This window comes from Peromyscus maniculatus, chromosome 21, assembly GCF_049852395.1.
Source record: "Peromyscus maniculatus bairdii isolate BWxNUB_F1_BW_parent chromosome 21, HU_Pman_BW_mat_3.1, whole genome shotgun sequence".
Taxonomy (NCBI): domain Eukaryota; kingdom Metazoa; phylum Chordata; class Mammalia; order Rodentia; family Cricetidae; genus Peromyscus; species Peromyscus maniculatus.
The window spans coordinates 48,903,990-48,930,078 of record NC_134872.1 but is presented as its reverse complement, the minus strand read 5'-3'; the positions used below and the strand labels follow the sequence as shown (position 1 = coordinate 48,930,078).

General features: G+C 53.4%; 2 protein-coding genes and 1 long non-coding RNA gene across 7 annotated transcripts in view; 1 reads left to right on the top strand and 2 right to left on the bottom strand.

Annotated features, from left to right (window-relative positions):
• Cul9 (cullin 9) overlaps positions 1 to 9,843 on the bottom strand; it is a 41,940-nt gene extending 32,097 nt beyond the window's left edge. Inside the window, exons 1-8 of one of the 2 annotated variants that reach the window (XM_076557736.1) lie at positions 9,618 to 9,843; positions 6,469 to 7,072; positions 5,577 to 5,731; positions 4,209 to 4,709; positions 3,232 to 3,367; positions 2,918 to 3,111; positions 2,261 to 2,645; positions 1,720 to 1,912 (exon numbers count right to left, since the gene is read on the bottom strand). In XM_076557736.1, the coding sequence (XP_076413851.1) occupies positions 1,720 to 1,912; positions 2,261 to 2,645; positions 2,918 to 3,111; positions 3,232 to 3,367; positions 4,209 to 4,709; positions 5,577 to 5,731; positions 6,469 to 7,063 (2,159 nt within the window). In that variant the 5' untranslated portion in view covers positions 7,064 to 7,072; positions 9,618 to 9,843. The remainder of the gene's footprint in view (positions 1 to 1,719; positions 1,913 to 2,260; positions 2,646 to 2,917; positions 3,112 to 3,231; positions 3,368 to 4,208; positions 4,710 to 5,576; positions 5,732 to 6,468; positions 7,073 to 9,617) is intronic. The other variant, XM_076557735.1, reaches the window with a different exon arrangement.
• A 378-nt stretch (positions 9,844 to 10,221) lies between these two features.
• Positions 10,222 to 19,255, bottom strand: Srf (serum response factor). 2 transcript variants are annotated; one of them, XM_076557732.1, is made up of 7 exons: positions 18,737 to 19,255; positions 16,990 to 17,256; positions 14,875 to 15,136; positions 14,226 to 14,345; positions 13,186 to 13,377; positions 12,730 to 12,806; positions 10,222 to 12,552 (listed from the first exon to the last, which is right to left on the bottom strand). In XM_076557732.1, the coding sequence occupies exons 1-7, from the start codon at positions 19,253 to 19,255 to the stop codon at positions 12,457 to 12,459; spliced, it is 1,533 nt and encodes a 510-aa protein (XP_076413847.1). In that variant the 3' UTR covers positions 10,222 to 12,456. The 2 variants fall into 2 exon arrangements, with proteins under 2 accessions (XP_076413847.1, XP_076413848.1); XM_076557733.1 differs by lacking the exon at positions 13,186 to 13,377.
• LOC143269952 (uncharacterized) lies at positions 16,425 to 23,734 on the top strand. Of its 3 annotated transcripts, XR_013046760.1 has the most exons (3): positions 16,427 to 16,569; positions 16,970 to 17,437; positions 20,186 to 23,734. It is a non-coding gene; the product is annotated as an uncharacterized LOC143269952 (long non-coding RNA). The 3 variants fall into 3 exon arrangements; XR_013046759.1 differs by lacking the exon at positions 20,186 to 23,734 and having other exon boundaries at positions 16,425 to 16,564; positions 16,970 to 17,630; XR_013046758.1 differs by lacking the exon at positions 20,186 to 23,734 and having other exon boundaries at positions 16,483 to 16,610; positions 16,970 to 17,630.
• Positions 23,735 to 26,089: the final 2,355 nt, after the last annotated feature.

Sequence of the window (26,089 nt, the reverse complement as noted above, 5' to 3'; positions counted from 1 at the left end):
AGATAGTCCATAAACAGGATAGTTAGGGAAGCAGAGACACGGTTTACACAAATATGCCTAACATCATCAGAACTGTGACGCTAACAGAGACAGACACTGACCATTTACACTCTTGCTCATCTTCAGCCACTCAGATGGCCCTGTGGGTGAAGACACCTGTTGCCAAGCCTGGTGGCCTGAGTTAGATCTCCAGAAGCCACATGGTGGAAAAAGAGAACCAACTTGCTCAAGTTGTCCTCTGAGCTAAACAAACACACACACACACACACACACACACACACACACACACACACACACATTTATTAATGTGCTGGTCAAGGTAAGGGAGATGGAGACAATAGAGCAGTGAACTTGAACTTGGCCGCAGCCATACAACTCTACACATCAATGAAAATAATGAACAGCTCTGTGATGACTGACACCAAAAGCCCTCTAACAGACACTGACTGGGAACACAGAAACGCCACAAGAGTGTGGCCACAGACACTAAACCACAAATACATTACATACTATTTCCACCCAAATAACTACACACAATTTTAATGCTTTTATGCATCAGGTTTTTAAAAGATCTAATTTACACTTTTAAAATATTATAAAAAATCTCTACAAACAAGAAGTTACACATTTTTAATATTTATTTAAATTTTTGATTGTGTGTTTGTGTGTCTATGTGTGTGCACATTCGAGGTGCAGGTGCCCATGGAGGCCGGAGGAGGACATCAGATCCCCTGGAACTGGAGTTATAGATGTTTGTGAGTGGCGTAATGTAGGTGTTGGGACTCGAACCCAGGTTCTTGGAAAAACAGCCAGTACTGCTGACCACTGAGCCAGCCCTCCAGTCCCTAGACATGCAATTACGCATTAAATCTGTAGGTGGTCTGAAGGGCACTCTGACGTGGTAAAGAAGACCAGCTGTGCTCAGGACCGTCCCCTTGGACCGTCCCTTCAGGACCGTCCCCTCGGACCGTCCCGAGCCGCCTCCCTCCACTCCTCTCTTCCCTCCTCCCCTTTCTTACTAACCCACTCTGTTTTTTTTCTTCCTTTCCAGGCTGACCTCAAATTGGTTTCTGACTGCTGATTTCTGTGATTATAGGGATGTGCCCTCACATCCCAGCAAGGCTTCCATTCAATATTCTTTTATATGAACCGTTTTGAAAATGAGAATGCACTTGTATAATAATGAAATCAGATGAAACTTTAAAAATAAAGTAGGACAGAAGAAAAAGAAAAGAGAAAAAACGTTTCAGACAAGGTCTCACTCTGCAGCCCAGGCTGGCCTCAGGCTCATGACCTCCCTGCCTCAGCCTCCTGACTTCTAGTAGACATGTGCCACCACACCTGGCTTGAGATTTTTTTTAAAGAAAAAGTTTTTTGTTTTTTTTTTAAAGAGCCAAAAGGACCTAGGTTTGGCTCCCGGCTCTGCTATCTGTGGAACTCGGAGCAGGTGACTAGAATTCTCCGTTTTCTCCTGCAAACTCGGATGCTAATGTTACTGTGGGACCAAAGGCATCGCTGTCTCTGTGGCGGTGGACTAATGAGAGCATGCGTGAATCCTCAGGAGTGCTCAGGAGCACTGCATCAGCAGCCTTCCGCCCCCCTGCTCCTCAGGCCCCAGCCGTCCCCACCCTACCTCCTGATGTCACTCTCCTTCCTCCTACCGTCCCCCTGGATGGCTAGAGCCTCAACCCAAACCTCTGCCCTCTGCGACATGCTAACCTCAACGATCTGTCAGGACGGACCAGAGGGTGGTCCCGCTCAGTGGCCTCCTCCACAGCCTGGGAGAGGGCGCAGAGCCCTGAGAGCTGCAGGTTCGTGTCCAGGCTGGAGAGCTGCACAGTGGCCAGGACCGCTAACACATGCTGATCCAGGGAGCCGCGTGGACCAGGACCCCGCAAGGTTCTGGCCATCTCTGTAATCAGTGAGGGAAAGGCAGCAGCTAAAACAATTGGAAGTGTCTGAAGTCAGACCCAGTTACACCATCCATGGTGTTCACTACTGTGGCTTTTCAAACAGTACATGAATGGTCTAGTTCCACCATCGAGATGGAGAGGCTGCGAAGGAAACTGAAAATACTGAAGGCAGGGGCAGCTATCAGTCAGTCATACTCTGTTCCTGGGGAGACACGAGGTGCTCGAGGCTTGTCCGCCATGAAAGGGCCTCCCTTCCTCCGTGTTTTCCGCCACTCTCCCCACCTCTACCTGGGCAATGCATGTCTTGTTCTCAAGTCCTCACCCTCCCCTCCCGGAAACCAACTTACCAGCAGCTGCCTCCTGTGTTTCAGGGGACAGGGCCATCCCCTCTATCACCAGAAGCTGACTGAAGAGCTGCGAGTCACTCTGTGCTTTGGGGGACTCAGTCTTCGCACTGGCAGGCTCAGCCTCTGCCTTGCAGGGCTCGGCCTCTTCCTCTGAGGAGCTGGCTGCTGACTTCGACTCCTCCTCTGGCTCTGGGGTACAGGAGGGACTCCGTGAAGAAGGCAAGCTGCTCAGTTCCTCAGGCATTAGCCCATACTTGGTGTAGATTTGGGAGTTGAGCAGGTCACAGAGGTTGCTGCCCTCGAAGCGATTACTGAGAAGCTGTAGCACCCCCTCAGCCATCTCTATGGGCACAGAGATCTCACCTAGGGCCTTTTCACCCAGGGCCTGTCAATACAAAGGGTGTTCGTTTCAAGGACCAACAGACACAAAGTTCCCAGGAACAGTCACGGCAAAGTCACCCCCCATCCCCTCATGTCTTCTATACACAAGACCGTCAAAGCATGCCTCTTCCACTAGCAGGACCTCCATGGGCTTCAGCCATTAGCTCCCCGCAACCCACACACAACCAAGTGACATTCCATAGTTAGAATTTCCCCTGGAGTGCCCAGCTCTAAGCCACCACATCCCTCAGCCCAGATATCTCAGGCCTCTGGTACCTTATCCAGCTTCTCATGCAGATTCTGGAAAATCGGCTGCTGCTCACACAAGTCTAACTTCTTGATGAAGAAAAGTAACTCCCACCACTCGGCCTGGGTCAGGTACCCTGACTCCTCACCCTTCTGGGGCTCGGGCTGGAGATATGGCAGTGGGTACAGACCATACGCAGGCCTCCAGTCCCAGGAGGGAAATGCTGAGGATATACAAATAGTCAATTTCTGAACCTTTGGGGCAGGCCCCACTCAGAAATGGCTCAGTGCTAGACAGTACCCCTTGGTTCTAAAACATGCTCCCCACATCCTCTCTGGCTCACCTGTGCCCAGTACGGTAGCCCCTTCTCTCTTCTCCACAGATGCTGAAGCAGAATTGCCAGGAGCTTCCTCAGGCCCCAGGATCTCTAGCATGTGCCAGTGTACCCAGTAGGTGCGGCCAGTTGACTGCCAGAAGACCTGGAAGAAGGCAAGGGAAGAGAGGACTCAGCCTTCTGAGCTCTGGGCCTGACCACAACTGGCTAGGCCTGGACAAATCTGCATATAGCTAAAGGCTTCTGGCCAATATGGGGAGGGAGTGGGCCCCGCCTTTCTTCCTAACCCTCATGGCCTCTACTCCCACACTCCTTAGCATCCTCCCCTACTGATACTGACGGCAAAGGGGTCATCCCAGTATATCACTTCTGCTTCCTGGGCACGAGTCCCTGTGACCTCACAGGCTACCTACTCCACCAAATTTCCTCTGCCCTCTAAAATAGAACTCTCTTGTATACTGATTCTCTCTCTCTTTTTTAAATAACCACTCCACGTCTGAGGGTTTTCTCTTTTCATTATTATTATTGTTGTTATTATTATTTAGACAGGTCTCTCTATGTATCCTGGCTGTCCAGGACTTGCCAGGTAGACCAGGCTGGCCTCAAAACTACAGAGATCTGCCTGCCCCTGCCTCTTGAGTGCTGGGCTTAAAGTCATGCCACCATGCCTGGCCCTCCTTTATTTCTTTTTGTTGTTGAAACAGGGTCTCATGTAGCCAAGGCTAGCCTCCAGCTTGCTATGTAGCCAAGGATGAATTTGAAAATCCAATCCTCCTGTCTCCACCTCTCCTGTGCTGAGATCACAAGCATGTAACCATTCCCAATTTCATATGGCGCTGGGGATCAAACCCCGGACCTCATCTATGCTAGACAAGTACTCCTCAACTGAGTTATATCCTCAGGCTATGTCTGGGGCTTCAGCCACCTCCCCACCTCCAATACCACAGAAGAGATCCTTTATTGTCCTACCACTGTGTGACCCCCACCTGCACAGGGGGCACCCCGTTGTTGCTCCGCTGGAACTCGCCCTCGTCCCCAGCACTGATCTCCTCATAGTCATCGAGGATCCGAACTCGCATGCCGGGCTGCACGGTCTGCTGAACATATTCACCATAGCCGCTACGGCTAGAAAACTCGGAACGGTGGCGGAAGACCCGCCCTTGCTTCCTGGGAGTAGTGACAGCGGTGGGCACCAACAGCGGAAGGCCTGAGATGCAGGGCTGAAAGATGGACCGGGCTGGCCGGGGTGGTAAAGTGCCCTGTTCACTCAGGTTCCGGGCCCAGCCCATGCTCCGCACCAGCTCTGAAATGAGGTTGCCCACCGCCATACTGAACTCCAGCTCCCGCTGTCCCCGGCTCTTCTCCTTTGTGAGACACGGAGAGCTGCGGTCTCCAGCTCCGGGCTCCGGACTCTCATTCAGCTGGTCCAGCAGGGAGGTGACACACAGGTAACGCTTCACCAGGGAGAAGAGCAGCTTTCCAGGGATCTGCAAGACACAGCCCGTGCTTTGAGCTCATCGCCGGCTTTGTCATCTCCCTTGCCCCTCGGTATCCTCCTGGATGGACGAGCGAGGAAGTGCGTTCCTTGGCCCGTAGTTCTCAGATCGATATGTCTAAGAAACACCAAAGAATTTGCTTTTTAAACAATGATTTCTGTGCACGGTACTTTGCCTGGATGTGTGTCTGTACAGGACACGTGTGTCTAGTGCCCGGGGAGGCACGAAGAGAGCAAACATATCTCTTGAAACTGGAGTCACAGATGGCTGTGAGCCACCATGTGGGTGCTGGGAACTGAACCTGGGTCCTCTGGAAGAGCAGCAGGTGCTCTTAACCACAGAACCATCTCTCCAGCCCACAAAGTAATTATCTGAAAACACAGACTCTTGTGTCTGCTTTTGTGTATATTTGTGTGTACACGTGCAGTGTGCACACAAGCGAGGTGGCCCGAGGTTGACATCAGGTGTCTTCCTGGTCACTTTCCACCTTACGTATCAAGACAAAGCCTCTCACTGCACCTAGAGCCCCGCTGTAGCTGAGCTAACTTGCCTAGAGGATCCCCTGTCCCTTTCTCCTGCAGGCTGGACTGGAGGCAGGCTGCCACAAACCACCGAGTTTCCTGTGGGTTCTGAGGATCCAAACTCTGGTCAGCATGCTTCTAAGGCAAGAGCTTTACCTGCTGAGCCATGTTCCCGGATTCCACTCTTAGTTTCTGGTATTAGAAATTCTAAATGGCAGAGGTTGAGAAGGGGTCATGAGCCTTTACTTTGATTAGGCCTCCAGGTTGCTCCCAGTCCTGAGTCACAGCCTGAGAAATAGTGCTATGTGCCCAGCATTCCTGGACTGCGGCAGAGTACCTGAGGAAGGTGGACGCCCTCGAAGGCCATGCAGTGCTCTTCAGTGGAGGTGGTCTCTGCAAACAGCTCCAGCAAAGTGCAGCGGCTGTCAAAGTCCATGTGCTGCTCCATGCCGTCTTGCTGGCCCAGTGACAGGAGGACGTGAGCCCGACTCCCTGCAAGCCACACCCAGTCCGTCTTCTCAGTCCTCAGTGCTTTCCCTGCCTGTCCTAGGCTTTCTCCTCCCTAGAGGCTTTTAAACCTCTTTGTGAGTGAGACCCAAGGCAAGAAAGACACTTTACATGTCACTGAGCACAAACACATACACACAGAACCGAAACATAACACCACGCTATTAAAATTACTAAATTCTGTGTTCTGATACACACACACACACACACACACACACACACACACACACACACACACACAGTTCATTTGTTTTGTTTTGGTTTTTTCAAGACAAGGTCTCACTAAGTAGCCCTTGCTGTCCTGGATCTCTCATCAGACTAGGCTGGTCTTGAATTCATAGAGATCCACCTGCCTCTTCCTCCCAAGCGCTAAGATTAAAGACATGCGCCACTACACACAACTGTGTGCAGATATTTTAATCTTTTTAAGTTGGCTGTAACTCTCCCCACACTGATTTCACAACCAATGAATGCATCTCAAACACTCAATAAATGCTGGTCTCCCTGCTTTACTCTCTGCACACACAGAGTGACAGATAAACTGTGTCTTTTTGTCCTGTGGGTACCCTTCACTATGTTTCTTTTGCCTTGAGTTGCTACTTATTAGCAATGGTTGGGAACTCTCTGCCAACTCCTCCTCACTCCTTGTGACCCCACTCTCTCCAGTGACAACCCCCCCCCCCCCCCCCCCCCACACACACACACACACGGCGCTCTCTTACCGGCGTCATGGGCCGCCAGGGCCTGCAGCATCTTGCCTGCGCTCCGGCGGATCTGAGGCTCCGGATTGCACAGCATGTGCATAAGCAGATCCAGGGCTCCTGTCTCCCTGAAGACTCCGGTGAGAGGCCCAATGCTCGCATAGGCGCTGAGCACGTGGATGGTGTGAAGCACAGCGGCCGTCAGGCTCGAGGTCCCGCCCTCGGCCAGCTGCCTGGCGGCCCTGCGCACCAGTGCCCGCACGTCAGCCTCCATCTCCGCCATTGCCAACTCATCCAGGCCGCCTGGATCCCGGGGGAAGCTTCCTAACTCTCCAGCAGGTTCGTACTGAGGCCCTTTAGATAATGTTTGCTCCCGCAGCAGCATGGGGCAGTTGGCACAGACCTCTGGAGCTGAGAGCCACATGAGGAGGTGCTCGGTCTTGTCTTCCTCTACGTTCACTTTGCCCTCTTCCCCACACTTGAGGACACTCCATCGGATCAGGTATTCAGGATGTCCGTCATGTCCAGGTCTCTGTCGAATGAGTTCTTCAGGGTACGCCTGCAGCCGGGGCCCCAAGGGGACCATGAGGTCCCCTGCTCGTCGATCCCCTACCATCCTGACCTCCTGGAATATACAGGAGAGAGACAGGCAGTATGTGAAAGAGGAAACGACTACGTAGAGCGTGAAGGAATCTTGTAGCAAAACAGGATGGTGGGTTGTGTGATGAGGTTTCGAACACACAGGCAGAAAAGACAAAGTATATGACGGGATAAGCAAGGGGTGATATTTATATAAGAGAGGAATGTAGGGAAAGAGCAAGGAGATGAAATGAAAGCGTTCAGGGATGGAAGAGGGCTGGGACTATAGCTCCAAAGCAGTGTGCCTGCCTAGTGTGTGAGGGGCCCTGAGCTCCCAGCACTGTGTGTGTGTGTGTGTGTGTGTGTGTCTGTGTGTGTGTGTGTGTCTGTGTGAGTGTGTATGTGTGTGTCTGTGTGTGTGTCTGTGTCTGTGTGAGTGTGTATGTGTGTGTGTGTGTGTATATGTGTGTGTGTCTGTGTGTGTGTCTGTGTGTGTGTGAGTGTGTGTGTCTGTGTGTGTCTGTGTGTGTCTGTGTGAGTGTGTATGTGTGTGTGTCTGTGTGAGTGTGTATGTGTGTGTGTGTGTATATGTGTGTGTGTCTGTGTGTGTGTCTGTGTGTGTGTGTGAGTGTGTGTGTCTGTGTGTGTCTGTGTGTGTGTGAGTGTGTGTGTGTGTGTGTGTGTGTGTGTGTATGTGTGTCTGTGTCTGTGTGTGTGTGAGGGGCCCTGAGCGCCCAGCACTGTGTGTGTGTGTGTGTGTGTCTCTCTGTGTGTGTGTACGTGTGTGTCTGTGTGTGTGTCTGTGTGTGTGTGTGTGTGTGTGTGTGTGGTGGGAGATGTGGGTACTGGAGAGATGGCTCAGGGGTTAAGAGCACTGGCTGCTCCATGAGAGGACTCATGGTCAGTTCCCAGCACCCACATGGCAGCTAAGATCACTTGTAACTCCAGTTACAGGGGTCTCACGCCCTCTTCTGACCTCCAAGGGCACTGCACACACACAGTGCACATACATACATGCAGGCTAACACTCATACACATAACTCTTTTTTGTTTTACTTATTTTTTTAAAATATATTTATCTGGCCAGGTGGTGGTGGCTCACACCTTTAATCCCAGCACTCGGGAGGCAGAGGCAGGAGGATCTCTGTGAGTTCGAGGCCAGTTTGGGCTACAGAGTGAGTCCCAGGACAGGATCCAAAACTACACAGAGAAACCCTGTCCCAAAAAAACAACAACAAAAAAATTGTTTTATTATCTATTATATATGATGTGTCTGTGTGTGTGTGTCTGTGTGTGTCTCTCTGTGTGTGTATGTCTGTGTGTGTGTGTCTGTGTCTGTGTGTCTGTATGTCTGTGTGTGTGTGTGTGTGTGTGTGTGTGTGTGTGCATGTTGTTTTGCCGGTGCATTTGTTTGTGCACTGCTTGCATGGTGCCCCTGGAGGCCAGCAGAGGGAATTAGACCCCCTGGAACTGGAGTTATAGATGGTTGTCAGGACTATGTGGGTGCTGGGGACTGATTCAGGGCTTCACGGATGCTTGGCAAGCACTGTACTAACTGAACTATACCCCCAGTCCCATAAATCTTTTTAAAGGCTATGAATTTAAGCATGGTGTGCTGGCACATGCCTATAATCTTGATATTTGGGAGACTGAGGCAAGAAAATCACCTTTTCGAGGCTAGGCTGGGCTACACAGAAATCTCCAGGTCAACCCCAACTACATAGTAAGACCGTCTTAAAAAAAACAAAAACAGCTTTCAAAGGATCGTTTTTTGCGTCTGTGGATGTGACGCCCCAGGAGTGATAGCTAATGTTTTCCTTCTCGGTTTATTGTTGAACCAATAAAGTCAGTGAACCTTAAAAAAACAAAACAAACAAACAAAAAACAAAAACAAAGCTGAACACTGTCAAGCTCCTAAGTGCTCAGTAAGCAATGTATTACGACATAATCCAATACTATTCTTAGATGGAGACAGTGGGTAGCAGGCATCAGATGGGCATGGGTGTTAGGGGAGAATAAAATGATCAGAAAAGGTATGTGAGGTCTGAAGCAGTGCAGGTGCTCTCGAGGGAGCCGAATGGACGGAAGGCACACCGCGGTGAAGAACCGGCCATCGGGCCGGCGTCGCCTCGCAGTACTCAGAAGCCGAGCAGCAGAAAGGAGGAGGAGGAGGATAAGATGTGAGCCAGTGGGGGTGGGATCCACTTAGCATGGAAGGGAGGCTAGGAGGTGAAGCCACAGTGGCTGTTGATTAGCACAGGACCAAGTCCGGCCACCCGCTGGGCCCGGGGGCGGGGACGGCACCGGGACGGCCAGGACCAGGCGCTTAAACCGCGGCGTGAGGGTGGCGCCTGGCGGCGGGGCGGAACCCAACGCAGCGTGACCGCGATCGCGCCCGTGCAGACCCCGGAGGGAGGGCGGGGGCCGGCGGGGCACCGCGCTGGGAATGGCCTGGGGGTGCGGAGGGGGAGGATGGCGGTCTCGGGCTCGAGAGCTGACAGGACCCGACTTCCCTCCTGTCCCGGGGAGCGGAGATGAGGGGCTGGGGTGGGGAAGGGAAGGGACCGGTGGGCACAGGACTCGCTTCTCACCTCTCCCCGCCCGGCTCGCCCCTCACCGGCATCCAGCAGCGGGTCCCACAGCTCGGCCCGCCTCCTCCACAACTCCTTTCCGGGTCACACGCCGGGCACACGCACAGGCCCGGCGGCTACGGGTCCCACCGTGGCCCACTACGAGCGTGGCAAAACGGCGCGGGAGTGGAGCATGCGTACTAGCCGGGGAGCCCGCAGCCGGCGTGCTTTCCAGCTAGCCAGGTGTGACGCGCCCTGCTTTCACCGGGTCCCTCTCCCTCACCCACCCATCGCAGCACCTGCCCTGCATTAGTTAAGCCACGCTCCCACCACCCTGTGACTTTCCGGTGTCTTTTTTTGTGGTCTTAAGTTTCCAACACTCCCCAAACCCTGAGGTATTTTAAGTTAGTTCTTCCACTTTGTTTTTTAGGTAAAACCATTGAACTGCCCTGAGCTGCTGGCAAAACCATGCATAGTGAGAAAGTCCCTCGCCTAGATTTCTTCAATCATGCAGGATTCAATAATCCAAAGGGCCCTGCTTCCAGGGGCAGAGTTTAGGGGATTTTGTATTCACTCCTCCCTCCCTATGCTGAAAAAATCCCAAAGACACAGCCAAAGACCCCAGTCTGTGCACAAAAATGATACATTTATTGAAAGAGTAATTTTTTTTAATACAAAAGAAAGCTCTGTACATAGGATGTGACCATGTCCACTGTTCCTGGGTCAACATCCCAGGAGAAGTAGAAACCACTGATATACCCACATACACCCCACATTCACACAAGCATTCACTCAAACACAAGCGCACACACACCCCAGAGCCACTTAGGAAGGGAAACACCAAGGGTCGCTGCACATAGAAATGCCACCTCAGTCCTGACACGCAGACTCTCCCAAGGCCACAGTCACACAGCACACATCATAAGCACTTTGCCTGATCCACTCACTGGATCTGTCTTTTGTGAGGAGGAATCAACATCGCCTCCCATGTGGTGGGGGAGAGGTGAGTGAGTGGTAGAGGAGTGAACCAAGGAGAGAAAGGCAGGCGCTGGGCAGTTACAGACCTGAGTCCCAAGCTCCCCGCTCTGGCCCCTGGTTTACCATGCCCCGGTCTTCAAAGCTCCCCAAGCCCAGCTATTTCCAGGAGAAAGCCCAGAGCGGTGGCCTCCCCAGCTGGGTGAGACAGCAGTGGGGATCAGAGGTGGGGGGTTCTCAAACATGTCAACAGATCCTCCCGTGATACCTAGGTGTGCACAAGACCCTGCCCACCTTCACCTAACCTCAGAAGCAGGCCCGTGCCTACCGAGGGCAGCAGCAAGGGGTCTGAGCGCGACACTCCACCCCGACCGCCCTCCTGGAAAAGCTCCCTTACTGAACACAGGTGGTTTAGGCTGGCTCTGACACGGGGTACAATACCCTCCCCCTATGCTAGCCCACCCTCAGGGTCCCCAAGCGGGTTCTAAGGGGGTGGGGCATGGCCCTGTACAAATTACATAAATACTGAGGTTACACTTAGAAAAATAAAGTCATTTTCTTCAAGGCTTTTTGTCTTAATTTAAAAAAGTTACAGTAGCTGCTTGCTCCCTGGGAGAGCTGCCCATTTCTGGCTCTCCATCGCTGCGCTCAGCCCAAGAGCTGCTCCTATATGACCCCCATTCCTGTGTCTCCCCACCCCCCAGACCCCCTCCTGCTCACTGCAGCCTGGGCCCCAGGGAGCTGTAAGCCTGGGGGGGGGGGGCACAAGGCTGCAATGCTGTGCTGTGGCACAAATGAAATCCGTCTCCTCTATCTGGCCCCCTCCGGCCCTAGCCCACATTTGGTCTCCCTCTTCCCAGCCACAACCCCAGAGGGTAAAAGAGGCCTCGAGCTGTGGGTCACCCTCCCTCCCCTTCTGCGGCCTGAGGGGCCCTTCCCCAGCTTTCTCCTGGAAAGAACCCAGGACGGGGGGCAAACCCAGAATCTCCTGCATGCACACTGGTGGACCCCGAGCTCATGGGGGGGGGGCTGTCCCCAGAGGCCCAGCCAGTTCTAGAGAGCCTAAGGGCTCCCCAGAAAAGGGGAGTTTGGGCAGGGAGGGGGATGAGAAAAACGCCATTAAAAAAAAGTTAAATATTTTAAAAATATATATTTATAGATTTGTTTTCACTTCATCTCCTCAAATAAAAAGTTCAAAATCAACTTTTAAGTAAAGCAGCTGGGAGAAGGGGGAAGACAGAGGAAGAGAGGCCGCCAGAGGCTCCCTCCGCCCCGAGAGCCCCTGCAGGTCCGTGGGGACAGAGCGGCAAGGCAGAGCAGGCGCCCCGTGACCTGCCCTGTGCACAGGCCCAGCTATCCAGGAGCTGAAGGGGGCAGAGGGGGGCGGTAGGAGGGAAGAACCCCCTCTCTCCCAGCTGGCTCCCTGAGGGCAGGGGCAGGGCTCTTTTGACCCAGACTGTGGCGGCACAGAACTAACCAGAGGTCACCAGACAGGCTGGAGAGAGGGCCCCAAATGCTTCCTCAGAGGGGGCACTGTGCCCAGCCCCACAGAAGGCCTGTGAGTGGGAAGGTGGGCACAGTCCCACCGGGTGAGCGAATACTCAGAGCAAACGTTGAGCCAAGCTGGCAGGGGTCTGAGGGGGAGGACAGCCCCACCATGCCCAGCGCGACAGGTGGGGTAGGAGGGAGGGGGTGAGGGAGGGCAGGGGGAGGGCAGGCAGGCCCATTTCTTTGGCTGGAGTGAGAGGGCACAGTCCTGTGGCTGCCCTCTCCTTCTCCTGCCTCCCTCCTCCGGCCAGTCAATGTGTGTGTAAAGAAAACGTGAAAAGGCAACAATAAATAAGTGGTGCCGTCCCTTGGCCGTCTGTCCAGGGCGGCGGGCGGATCATTCACTCTTGGTGCTGTGGGTGGCGTCCAAGTTCACCACCTGGAGCTCGGTGAGGTTGCTGCTGCTCCCAGCTTGCTGCCCTATCACAGCCATCTGTAGGGAAGGAGGAGAATGAGGATGGCCCGTCGGAGGAAGGACAAGCAGGCTCGGGCGCCCCCTGCTGGCCTGCTGGTCCAATGCAGGCCTGAGCAGAAACAGATGGGCCCCCGGCTAGGGAAGACTGGGTGGGACAGGGCGGGAGGGGGTGGGGGGCCCACCTGCCCCATTTACCTGGTGAAGCTGAACTGCAGAAACAGGGATCTGCACGGTCCCAGAGGATGCTGTCAGGAACACCTGAGGGACACCACCTGCATCGGAAAGCAGGGGAGATGCTCATTCACTTGCTCAGGAGGAGCTCTAGATATCGGAGACGTGATATACACAAGTGACTGGGGAGCCTCAAACACGTAGCCAAGGATGTGTGCCCCAAAGTGTCTCATGCAATGCACGAGGGTGCCTGTAGTGTGAAAGTGTAAGTGTGTGTGAGTGTCCAAATGAACAAATACAGTTGTCCAGTGAGTGTGAGAATATCCAAGTCTGTATTTGTGCAGGGATATATGTGGGCATTGGGGGAGGGAATCAACAGGAGGAGAATGCATCTCAGTGTTGGAGCTGGGGCACATCTGAGTGCCTGTGAAAGGGAGAAATAAATGGTCCTTCTTTCTCCGGCCCTGGTCCTTCCCTCACCTTGCTCCTGGACCTGGCTGTGGGACACCTGCATGGTGGACGGTGCCTGGGAGAAGGCATTGAGCACGGTGAGGCTGCCATCAGCCAGGCCCGAGGTGGGGGCATACATCACTGCATGGGGACTAGGGTACATCATGTGGCCACCCACAGTTGTGGGTATAGACGACGTCATGATGGTGGCGGGCAACGTCACTGGAAAACACAGATACACATCAGGGAGCTGATCCCTCCTGCTAACTCTCATCCTGCCCCAGGATTCCAACCTCTAGGATCTTTGTACCATGTTCTGGGTCACAGGTTTGACAAAAGATTGTTTCTTTGTTCCTTACCATCAACTGAAAAGCCTAGCGTTTTCCTCTGAGCGGACTGTCTATGCATCCAATCCCGTCCCCAGACCCTAGCATCACAATGATGGGGCCCTCTCCCAGGAAACACCATCACTCACTCTTCATTTTCACCTGTTCCTTCCTCTCTCTCCAGCTTCCTAAACTTACACCTAATCAGCTCATCCTTGAGACAAGCACTTCTCCAATGTTAACAGAGGAACCTTGTTAAAGTGCAAATTCTGAGTCACTGGGTTTGAGGTGACGCTGGAGATTCTGAAAACTCCAAGTCCTCGGTTCCTTCAGCCCCTAGACCACACTGTAATGAGTAAGGCTGGGTTGGCAGCAGCTTACATATGAGAGTTCGCTGTAATTCCTGAAATGACCAAAGGTAGCTGAGAGGAATTAGAGCCTGCTACTCAAGACCTGTAACACCCTCCCACCCGGTGACAGATGCGCTGACTGCTCCTTCCTTGCTACTGAACAAACCATTTCCCAGTGGTTTCTTATGTCTCCCTTGACTCTACAGCCTCACTGCAGAGCAGGGTTCAAACCCCAGCCACGCTCACCAGCTTTCCTATAAACATGAAACCAAAAGCCCCAGTTTCTGCTTGAGTAAATTCCCCAGGGTCCTCGGTACAGGAGCCACACTGCTAAGCACCTTCTGCCAGGCTTCCTGTGGGAAGGCAAGGCGTGGGGGGTGACAAGGAGTCATACCTGTCCCGCTGGAGGAGGTCTGCGTGAGGTCTGTGCTGCTGTCACGAGAGGGAGACGCTTGCTGTGGGGCCTGGTGCACCTGGATGGCCTGCACAGGGACCTGCTGGGCCACCGCCCCACCTACAAGACACGGCGTGTTACGTGGGCTCCATCCCACGCAGTCTGTCAGCCTCACCAAACACGCTGGCGTATACAGTCCCGGGTCCCATACTCTGGTTCCCAACCCTTATCACTTTCCCCTGGGACCTGAAGAGGTCCTTCATGTCCGAATGAAGTGACTCCCTCTTTCTTCTGCCTCAGGCTCTGCTTTCATCTTCTTCAGCTGACCCGGAGCTGTCCTTAACCCATCAACATAACCTACCCTCCAGTCACAACAGAGAAGTGACAGAACACCAACCATCTCCATAGCAACGGAGGTTCAAGGGCGAACTAGCCAGACAAGACCAGAATGGAGCGTTGAGACTTACTACAGCACCAGCAGGGATCTCACTGGACACAGTTTGTCTTCCAATGAGACACACAATGGTTCTCTTTGGCTCTCGCCCATGTTCACCTTTTCTTAGCTAAGAAAGAGGTCCTCCTGGGGCTAGCCCTAAAATCACTTTTAGCGTCCTCCGTCGGACCCCTCCCTGGCGCCCCTGTGACTCACCGGGCATGAGGGTGAAGCTGGTGGGCAGCTGCATGAGGCCCCCGGAGGACACAGGCCCGCTGCCCGCACTCTTGAGCACAGTCCCGTTGGCACTGCTGGCACCACTGGGGCTGACGCTGGCAGACACCGGTGCCAGGTAGTTGGTGATGGGGAAGGAGGGGCCGCTGCTGACTTGCATGGTGGTGGAGGTGCTGGGTGCTGTCTGGATGGTGGAGGTGGTACCCGGCAGGTTGGTGACTGTGAACGCTGGCTTCAGTGTGTCCTATACCCAGAGCAAAGACGGAGCAGTGAGCTGCTGACAGATCTCATCCCTCAGGAGCTTTGTGTGAATGGAGAATCCAGGCAGAAATCGCTGTTTCGGTTACAGCCCCAATTCTACCATTTACTTGCCACGAAAGTCATGAAGCTGTTGACTGGACATGGTGCCTCAAGTTCTAGCACTTGGGAGTCTGAGGCATCAGCGCTGCCCAGCCTGGTCTACACTGTGAGACCCTGTCTCGAAGTTTAAAAATTACAACCATAATTGTATGGGAGGTGGGGTGGCGCACACCTTTAATCCCAGCACTCGGGAGGCAGAGGCAGGAGGATCTGTGAGTTCAAGGCCAGCCTGGTCTACAGAGCGAGTTCTAGGACAATCAGGACCTTGCCTCAAAATAATAAGTAAATATTACAAACAAATAAAGAAAAAACCACAACTACTTAACTTGGAGGTTGTTGAGAAGATTAAGCGGCGGGGGAAAAAAAGATAAGCAGGCTAGCATTCCTAAAACCACTCAGAGAGAGCATCTGAGCTCACACCAAGATCAAAATAAACACTTGCAGCTCTTACAGTGAGAACTGCGCGCTTTCTGCCCCAGGGAACCGCACAAATCTCACTCACAGTCTGCTTCTAGCTCTGGCAGTGACTGTCTGGGTGACCCTGAGATAATCACTTCCCTTTTATGAGCTTTAATTTCCTCTTCAAAATGTGAGAGGGTTGGGCTTGAGTTCTCTTCAAAAGGGTCCTTCCGGTTCTGAACTGCTGGGCTCTACAGCAGGGACCGAGATTTTCAAAGAAGAGAAAGCCCATGAAGGTCTGACAGTGCAGCGCTTCAGCCCAAGACCAAGGGACTGACTTACCCGCGTGCACACACACACACACACACACAGACACACACACACAGACACACACACAGACACACACACACAGACACACACACACAGACACACACACACAGACACACACACACACACACACACACACACACACACACACACACACGAGAAAACGACTGCAGATAACGGGTAACTAACACAAGGGGGAACCTGGAGTTTTGACTCTCTCCGTTCTTAGAGTTGTGAGGAAGAATCCAGGAGTTGAGAACCAAGCCGCCAGGCCTAGATCCGACTTAATTCAAAAGCCGGGGTGGGTCAGCCCGGGATGTTTGCTAAGCAACGGGCCCCAAGGCCTTTGGTTGGTGGAGGCGTTGCTAAGGCAAACAGTGCCGCTCCCTTCCATTGGTCAGTTAGTTCAGCACCCGGAAGGCGGAGCTCCACAGACAGCAAGAAGGAAGACCCGCCCCTCCGTCCTTACCGGGAATGAGGGGGAGGCGTAACTAGAGCAGGCATCTTTAGTAGCAGGCCAATGCTCTCCCTAACAGCCCAGGCCTGGGTATCCCGAGCACCCCGACACCCGGAATGAGGCTCGCTAGTATGGTAGTTCCCTGCCCAACCTGACAGCCCGCCTGGCAACAGCAGTGGGTTCCCAGGACCCTGGATCAGGAGGCTCCCTTCCTATTCCCAGCCGGCCAGGAGGGCAGGGCCAAGCTACACCCCCGCCCAAAGCGGGGAGACAGCTGGCGGGAGGAATGCGAAGGCCTTGCCAGGCAGGCGGGCTGTGGGCGGGAGGCCGGCGTGGAGCCCGAACCGGCCTTATATGGGCACGGAGGCCGCCCGCTTATCTTGGGGGACGGCCTCCTGTCAGGAATGGAGGATGGACACCTGTCTCCTAGGATAAGGAACACTAAACTGGTCCCACTCCACATCACTAAGAACATCCATTTCCCCGCACTAGGCCAAGAAAGGAAAGGGACCCTCTTTTCTCCCCCCTTTACAGAGGTGACCCCAACAACACACCTTGGTCTCCCCACTGCTGTCAGATTCCGACACCTGGTAGGTGAGATCCGGCTCTTCAAAGCCAGTGGCACTCATTCTCTGGTCTGTGGTGGGGTCTGAGCGGGGTGGAGAGTCTGGCGAGTTGAGGCAGGTCTGAATCAGTGCCTTGCCGGTCTCACTGGTGATCATGGGCTGCAGTTTGCGGGTGGCAAAGGTATACACATGGCCTGTCTCACTGGCCACCAGCAACAGCACTTGCGTCCCTGTCAGCGTGGACAGCTCATAGGCCTGGGGAGTTGGGAGGGATACGGGCAGGTCAGCATTTCCTCTCCACTTCCCTGGGGAAAATTATACGGTGATCTCCAGCACCGACTCCTGTGATGACCTTCAACTCTAGGGACTAGACACCTGACGGTGAGCTGGAAGTGGAGAAACTGCCTTTGTCCTTGAAGAAACAGTCCGACTGCAGGTACCCCAAGCAAACAGAAATAGCTCCCAGCAGGGATGGATATATAACTTCGAGGGGACATAGAAAGACCCAGTTAGCTATCCCCCAACATGCCTGGTGCCCGCTTCCTCCTCACTGTCAGAGGGACAATGAGATCCCTACCACACTGGAATCCACACATCGTGTTAGTGGTAACAGCCATCTAAGTGTGCAACTGCCCATGATCACTGCCAGATCACTGCACGGGCTCTAACCTGTTGCCACAGCCTGACTCCTTTGGCCCTGTAATACTACAGTGCCCTTTGCCTTGGGATAGAAGGATAAGGAAGGACCTTCTCCCAAACCTTCTCCGTGATGATTAAGGGTTACCGATAACCGATTGGCTAAGTTTGCGACAGATCCTCTGCCATGAGCCCAGAAACGGGATCCCCTGCTAAATTGTACAACCCACCTTGGAAGCAGTTCCAGCTTCTACAAGGAACAGATAACAACACTGGTGCCCAGGTTGCAGGCTGCTTCCTCTGCTTCCATCCCTTCCTGTATCGCCTAGACTCCTTTCCTCACCACTTTTCCTGGGATATTGGCTGGCACAAGGTACCTCTACAAATCTCCCCGTCCCCAACATTGCATGCACCGATTCGCCCTAGAGCTGGAAACCCTACTTGTCCCAAAGACCGGGTGATTCTGCAGCCGGTCCTGCGGGCAGCATGAGATTTCCAGAGAAAGCAACGGAAGACACATGGCCAGGGCGGGACTTGGTCCCCGCTTGCCGTTCCTCAAGGCAGCAGCAGCCACAGCTCTCCCGCCCAGCTTTCCCACCTGGCCCCTAACCCTGCCCCGTCCTTCAAGCCCGCACAACTCCAGCGATGCCCACCTTTCCTCCCACTCACGCTCGCTCACGGCTGTCATCCAACTCCAGCCTCCTCCTCTCAAATCCTTCTGCTCCCCTTCCCACCGCCCTTCCCGCACACCGGGACAGAGTGGCTCGGCTGCCCCCCGCGTCTGGTTACCCACCTTCCTGCCCGCCCCTTGTCCACTCCTGCCCTCCTCCAGGACCCTCTTTCTCCCGCGCGCTGGTCACTCCCACCTCGGCGCCTCTGCCCTGGGTTCCGGACGCTCGCAGCATCTCCCCTCTCCCCACATTTCCCCGGCGGCCCCTCCCCTCTGGCTCGGCCGGGGTACCACCGTCCCCTCCTACACACCTTGTGCGGACTCGCCGCCTCCTCACCTCCGCCTCGGCTCCATCTCGCTCCCGGGCTACCCTAGCGCGCACCCACCCTCCGGGTCCCCCCGGGGCGCGCCAACCTCCGGCTCCGGTACCTTCTTCATGATGCCCGTCTTCCTCTTGCTGAAGGTCGTATAGCGCCGCAGCTTGTTGTCGATGAACTCCATCTTGATCTTCACGCGGCCCCGGGTCTTCTTCCCCGGCTTGGCCCCGCTCACCGCACCGCTCACCGGCCCGTAGCCCCCGGCGGCCGCCGCCGCCGCCTCGGGCCCACCGACCACCACGCCGAGCTCCATCTCGCTCAGGCTCCGCTTGAGGCCGCGCCGCTCGGCGCCCAGCTCCTCCTCCTCGCCGGACTCGGAGTCGCCCTCGCTGCCGCTGTAGAGGGCCCCGGCGGTGGGCGCCGGGGTGGGCGCCGCCGCCGCTGCAGCCTCCCGCTCCAGGCGGCCCGGGCCGAGCCCCGCGCCGTTCCCGGGAACCCGGCCCCCGTTCGCCCCGCGAGTCCCTCCGCCGCCTCCGCCGCCCGGCCGCCCCGTCGGGGTCCGGTTCAGGCTGCCCCCCAGGGCCGAGCCCCGGCCCAGAGCCGCCGCGGCCCCAGCTTGGCTCGGTAACATGGCGCTCAGTGCAGGAGGGCGGACGGGCAAGTCAGCGAGGGATCGGGGCCGCCGCCGCCGCCGCCATCGGCTTCCCGGTTCCACCGGGCACTCCCGCCGCTGCTAGCGCCGCTCCCGCTGCCGCGGCCGCCGCTGCGAACCCGGGGCCCCTGCACGCCCGGGCCGACCTGGGCCCTCACTTTCCTGCCCCTGTGGCCGGGGTTGCCCCAGGCCGCGCGCAGCGCCCCCTGTCCGTGTGCCGGGGAGGCGCACCCTGCGGCCGTCAGCGTCCCCCGGGGGGCAGGGGCTGCTGGCCGCGGCCGAGACCGCGGGCGGAGGGGGCCGGGACCACGCGCTGGCGGCGGAGGTATCCCCCGACCCTTCCCCCCCATATAAAGAGATACAATGTTTCCTTTTATGGCGAGGCCGCTCCTTATATGGTGAGCCCCAGCGCCCCCGCCCTATTGGTCCGCGCTTCCGGCACCTCCGCTCCCCATTGGCCGGAAGGGGACACTTATTTGCATAGGCATACCGAACTCGCTGCTGTCATCCCGCGTCAGACCGCGATTCCGAGAGGGGCGGGGACAGCTCCTTAAAGGAACAGGCCCGCCGAGCCAGCTCCGCCCCCAAGTGTTGAAGCGCGGTGGAGGATGGAGAAGGGGCTGGCGCAGAGGAAGCCCGGGAGAGGGCTGGGATGCTGTCTTGCCGAGAGCAGGGAACCCGAGTGCATTGGGGGTTTGAAGCAAACGAGGAAAAACACTCCCTAATTCCAGCGAAGGAGTGCAGGCATAGATTGGAGCACTCCCTTCACTTCCCGGGGAAGGTAAAGTGGTTGGAGCCAAGCGAGCGTGAGTGTTGAGACTCCTCCAGCCCAGCGGCTCCACTCCCGTCCCGTCCCGTCCCGTCGCCTCCCCCCACCCCCACTACTTCCCTTTCTTTCTCTTTTCAAAGGATCAACACTTTCCCACAAGTCTAGCTGCGAGGTCACATCATTCATCATCCTCTACGCTGGGGGGTCTTTGGCAGACACACATCTGGACGAGGAGGAGGTACAGACGCCCTCCCATCCATGATGGGGGCAGGGCGGAGAGTGAGAGGTCAGTGAAGACTTCCAGCTGCCGGCCGTGCTGAAAGAGGGGGTGGTCCAGAGGATAAAGCACACCCCGCAGCCAGTGCAGAGGCCTGAAATACAGTGGGACAGGAGGATTAAAAGTAAAAAAAAAAAAAAAAAAAGATGCAAATGTTAAAACGTGGGTATTACAAAGCCCACGTTAAGGGTCCGAGAGGCTGAGTCTTTGCTCCAAGATAGAGAAAACAGCTTGAACTTCTGTGTTACTGAAATTGCTCAAATCTGGCCTGAGAGGGTGGTGCACACATTTAATTCTAGCTATTCCTGAGGCTGAGGCAGGAGGATTGCCCTGAGTTCAAGACCAGCCTGATCTACGTACTAAGTGCCAAGATCACACAGCAAAACCAGTCTCCCCCCCAAAAAAAAATTGTTTAAATATGAAGCTTCCCTGCCTTTTGGTAGTCCTGCGCCTGGAAACAAGAGATTGTTTCCAGGTCCATTCTTTGGTGTTGGTATCCATCCCTCAAGTTCTGAATACAGATGTAACGGGGGCAAAGAGTATAAAGAAAGCCACAACAGCCGTCTGTGCCTAGTTACACGGAGCTACATGTAGTAAGTCGCCCCAATCCAGCCTGGTGTGTTTAATGAGATGGGTTTCCTCTAAGTGCTGTTGTGAAGAAGAAAAAGTGACTGGGTCATTGTACTGGTAGGACACAAGTATTCGAACAAACGAGCTAGCCAGATGTGGCTCATGCCTGCAACACTGAGGAGGCCAAGGCAGGATCACCAGAGGGAGGTCATATAATAAATACCCCTCCACCCCAGGCCCTCCCACGAGATTAAGGACTTAGATGAAATGTTTACTTGGAAAGCATGAGGATCTGAGTTCAAGCCCCAGACCTCACATCAAAAAAGCCAGTTATAAACCAGGAGAGGTTGGTGGTACACACCTTTAATCTCAGCAGAGGCAGAGGCAGGTGGATCTCTGAGTTTGAGGCCAGCCTGGGCTACAGAGCAAGTTCCAGGACAGCCATGGCTACACAGAGAAACCCTGTCTGGGGGACAAGGGGCAGCCACGGTGGTACATGCTTATATCGATTTCAGTGCTGGGAGGAGACAGGCAGACACCTGGGGACCCCTGGTCACTCAGGCTACCCTACTTGGAAGCTGAGTGAGGGACAATGTCTTTAAAAACAAGCCTGGGCTGGTGACGTGGCTCAGTGGGTAAAGGCATTTACGGCCAAGCCTGGTGACCTGGGACCAACATGGTGGAAGGGGAGAACCAGCTCTCACTAGTTGTCCTCTGTTCTCTCATACACACTGTAGTGAGTGTGCACCCACACATTTTTAAAAATAAAAGAATGAAATTTTCAAAATAAAAAACCACAGTGGACAGCTTCTGAGGAATGGCAGTCAGGACTATACTGTGGTCTCCCCACCCTCAAACATGCTCACAGAAACAAAGACCAGAGCGAGGTATTAAGTATCCAAGTCTCAATCATTACAGGCTGGTATTGAACTTTTGATATAGCTGAGGAGGGCTTCGAACATCTACTCCTCCCCCACTCCAGCCCTCTAGTGCTCCCATAAAGAGCTGGAGACACCACACCCAGTTGCACAAAACTTCTGTGTGGGCTGGGTATGGAGGAGCATGTCTGTAGTCTCAACACTCACGAGGCAGAGGTGTACCAGTCTCTGAGTTCCAGACCAGCCAGGGCTATAAAGTGAGACCCTTTCTCAAAACACACACACACACACACACACACACACACACACACACACACTAAAAACCACCAAGCACTTTTGGTTGCATTATATATAGGTTGGGCCATATAAAAGCATTTTTTCATAGGTCAAGGGTGTAAAATCGTTGATTTCATCAGTTTGCACTGGGTGACAATGTTCACTGCATTGCTCACTATGAGTCACACACAGTTCAAAACCATGAGAACTATCAAGAGATTAGTGATAAAGTATGTGCACACATGTACATACAACATAGGTTTAGTCACTGAATCTCTGAAAACAGGAACTAGGATCACCCCCCCCTCCCATTTCTCCTCTGATTCGCACCAAAGGTACTTACACATGTGGAACGCATTAGCTTAAGAGGCAGAAGAGGTCAGACACATACATTGATTCTGCAAGAGTTCATGGGTCACAGGTAGAGCGGAGGTGGGGGATGGGGGTGGGGGGTGGAGTCTGAAATCCACAGCCCTGTGGTCTCATCCCCACCCAGCTTCCAAAGACTTTGGGTCCTGTACTGCAAGGCAGCACTCCATCACATCCACAGTGGGCGGTGTCCGGGAAGAACCCTGCCTGCCTGAGCTTTCCTTCTCGTGGGTCACTGTGCTGTGTCACAGCCTTCTTAGGTGACGTCATTCACACTGCCCTTGGTCACCACAGGAAGGCAGGGGGAGACTCAAGCCAGGTTCAGGAGCCAAAGCCATTGATGAAGGCTGGAAAGATGGCTCAGTGGTCCAGAGCACTGGCTGCTCTTGGAGAGAACCCAGGTTTGGTTCCCAGCACCCACATGCCAGCTCACAGCCATCTGTCACTCCAGTTACATGGCATGCCTTCCTCTGGTCTTGGTAGGTATCAGGCACACATGTGCACCGACGTACATGCAAGTAAAACACCCATGTACATAAAAAAAATCTTTTTGCAGAAGCAGGCAGATCTCTGAGTTCAAGGCCAGCCTGGTCTACAGAGCAAGCTTCGGGACAGCAAAGGCTACACAGAGAAACAATTTCTCGAAAAACAAACAAACCAACAAGCCACATCTTTTTTAAAAAATGGATTAATGGGGTGGGAGATGTAGCAGTTTGTAGAGTACTTGCCTAACCAGCACCACATAAACCAGGCACAGTGGTATATATGTATCTACTAGTATGTATCCACTAGGCCTCTGGAGCTGGGTTAAATCTCTAACACTGAGACAACAGGCTGAAATGCCTATTCAATGTACCAAAGCCAGGTTCTCCCAGCATCCCTCAGTCCCTACCTGTTCAGGGAGTGGCTGGCATACCCTGCCCTCCACCCTGAACTCTCCAGCCCAGGGGTGGGCTGCCCTTCCCCAGAGGCTCTTCCCTGTCTTAATCCAGACATTTTGGTTACCGGTTCTTCTCATACCTTGTGTGGGCCCTGGCCCCCGACTGTGAGTGGCTGCCTCCTTGCTTGCTGACCTTGACCAGATGTCCTCCCTATTCAGATTCCCTGCCCGTCTCCTTCTCACCTAAGGATCACCAGAGGGCTCACTGGAGGTTCTTTGTTCCTGTGTCCTTTATTTGGTATAAACAACTTAGATGCAAGAATGTAGAACATTCAGTAGCAGGTAGAGAACTTCTGCCCTCCAGGGATCATCTATTGTGCTGTAAGACTGTATTTTAGGTTTCCTCCCTCTTTCAATAAACGGCATTCGGCATTTCAGCCATGGCAAATGAATGACTAGCTGTCTCTTGTCTCTATTTTTTAATCCGCAGCCCCTCGCTCAGACATGGTGAACGGTATTGGTAACATGGGCGTTACCGCTACAACCTTGGGCCTCCTGGCTGCTGTACCTGGTGCCCTTCTGGCCCCATTCCCCCTGGCCCCCCTCTCCCCACATGGCCCAGCTCAGTCTGGTCATGTCCACTCTGGACTCTCCCAGGTATCCCTGCCTCTGGCTATGCTCTTCCTTTTATTTATGATAACTTTCTCCTCCACCATACCTAGGAAGTCATGTTCCTTTCCTTTTTACTTCTTTTTTTCATTCAAGGTAGAAACAAGAGTATTAGAAAAAAGTTCAAGGTTATCCTTGGCTACATAGTGAGTTAGGGGCAAACCTGGAGTCTATGAGGCCCTGAACTAACAACAAAAATTCATAGATGTGTTTTATTTGGATCATACAGCATTTGTGCTTCTAAATAACATTATTACATTAGTTTTTTTTTTTTTTTTTGTTTTTTTTTTTTTTTGTGTGTGTGTGTGTGTGTGTGTGTGTATTCATCTATGCATGCAGTACACACCATAGTATTCAGGAGTAAGCTCCACATGATGTGGAGGTTCAGTTCCAAGAGGGACCCAATGCCCTCTTCTGGCCTCCTCAGGCATCAAGCACACATATGGTATACAGATATACATGCAGATAAAAAATAATAATAAATTAAAACATTTTAAATGCCAATCATGGACTGGAAGGGCTCAGTGGTTAAGTGCTAACTGCCCTTCCAGGGGACCTGAGTTGGGTTCCTAGCACTCATGCTGGGTTGCTCATGACCAGCTCCAAGAAATTCAACACCCTCTTCAGGAGTCTGTGGGTACCTGCATTCACAGGCACACAGACACAGACAGACAGACAGATACACATACACAATTAAAGGCAATAAATTTAAATCTTAAAAATGATTGCTGTGGAGCTGGAGACAGCTCAGAAGAGCACTGGCTGCTCTTCCAGAGGACCTAGGTTCAATTCCCAGCACCCACATGGCAGCTCACAACTGTGTGTAACTCTATTTCTAGGGGATCCAATGCCCTCTTCTGGACTCTTAGAGCACTGAACACATGTGTTAGATGAACAGACATACAAGCAGGCCAAACACCCATGTATGGACATGCATACATACATGGATACATACATAGATACATTACATAGAAAGTGGCTTCAGTCCCATTACTTGGGGGGCAAGAGGCAAGCAGATCTGTGTGAGTTTGAGGACAGCCTGATCTACATGGCATATTCCAGGACAGCCAAAGCTACATAACAGAGCCTCTATCTCAAAAAAAAAAAAAAAAAAAAAAAAAAAAAAAAAAAAAAAAAAGACTGTCACAACACCCTTCCTGTTGAGGTGAGGGTCTCAGCTGTGACAGCAAGTTAGAGGGAACTAAAAGGAAATCATAAGTCAGTGTGCCCAGGAAAATTCTAGAAAGCCACGCTGCAAACTCTAAGAGCACTTAGCTCTAGACTAGGTTTGGGACAAAATAAGTACATTGTGCTTACGTAGGTACCTACCATCAGACTTTTTCTACCATCAGAATTACCCTTTTACCTACTTTTTCCTCTTACATTCAAGCAAAACTCAAGACACAAGGCAGAGGTGAGCTACATGGATTTTGGTGCTGGCTGCACAGCACATTGGGGTGAAGATTCTGGTTGGGAACGGTGGCCCATGTTTGCCATCCCAGTACCTGGGAAGCAGAGGCAGGACATCGGGAGTTCAAGAGCAGCCTCAGCTGCTAGTGAGTTGAAGACCATTTCTAGACCACACCTGAGATCCTGCCACACATAAACCAGTAACACGAAAAACAGTTAGTTACTAACACTGGTACCCTTCAGAGAGAGCAGAGTTAGTGAAGACAAGATTCCTGATTCGGTCCAAGCAGGCAGAGGGAAGGAAACATCAAGAAAATAGGAGTTAAAGACTGAGGAAGAGGTTGGTAAGAGGGTCAGAAGGGTGACCTTTTTTATGTAGCTGAAGGTGGCTTTGAACTTTTTTGCTCTTTCTTAAATTGAAATTGAAAACACTAGTTTTTATTAGTTATTATTTTGTTTATGGGTGTTTATCATGCATGTATGTCTATGTTCTGTGTGTATGCCTGGTATCCATGGAGGCCAGATACCCAGGAGCTGGAGTCACAGATGGTTGTGAGCAGCCTAGTGGGTACTGGGCATTGATGCTGGGTGCTCAGGCAGAGTAGCCAATGTTTACTCTTAATGGCCAAACCACCTGTCCAATTCCCAGCCTTGATCCTCCTGCCTCTCCCGACCAGATTCTGGGGTTACAGGAATATACCTCTATGCTTGGCTT

What these genes read in the sequence shown, in the direction of transcription:
- Srf (XM_076557732.1), bottom strand. Translation starts at nt 19,255, where the DNA reads ATGTTACCGAGCCAAGCTGGGGCCGCGGCGGCTCTGGGCCGGGGCTCG. An exon ending in ACAGCAGTGGGGAGACCAAG is followed by an intron (nt 15,137 to 16,989) that starts GTGTGTTGTTGG and finishes CTCTGGGTATAG; the next exon opens with GACACACTGAAGCCAGCGTT. An exon ending in GACCTCCTCCAGCGGGACAG is followed by an intron (nt 13,378 to 14,225) that starts GTATGACTCCTT and finishes TGTGTTTTCCAG; the next exon opens with TGACGTTGCCCGCCACCATC.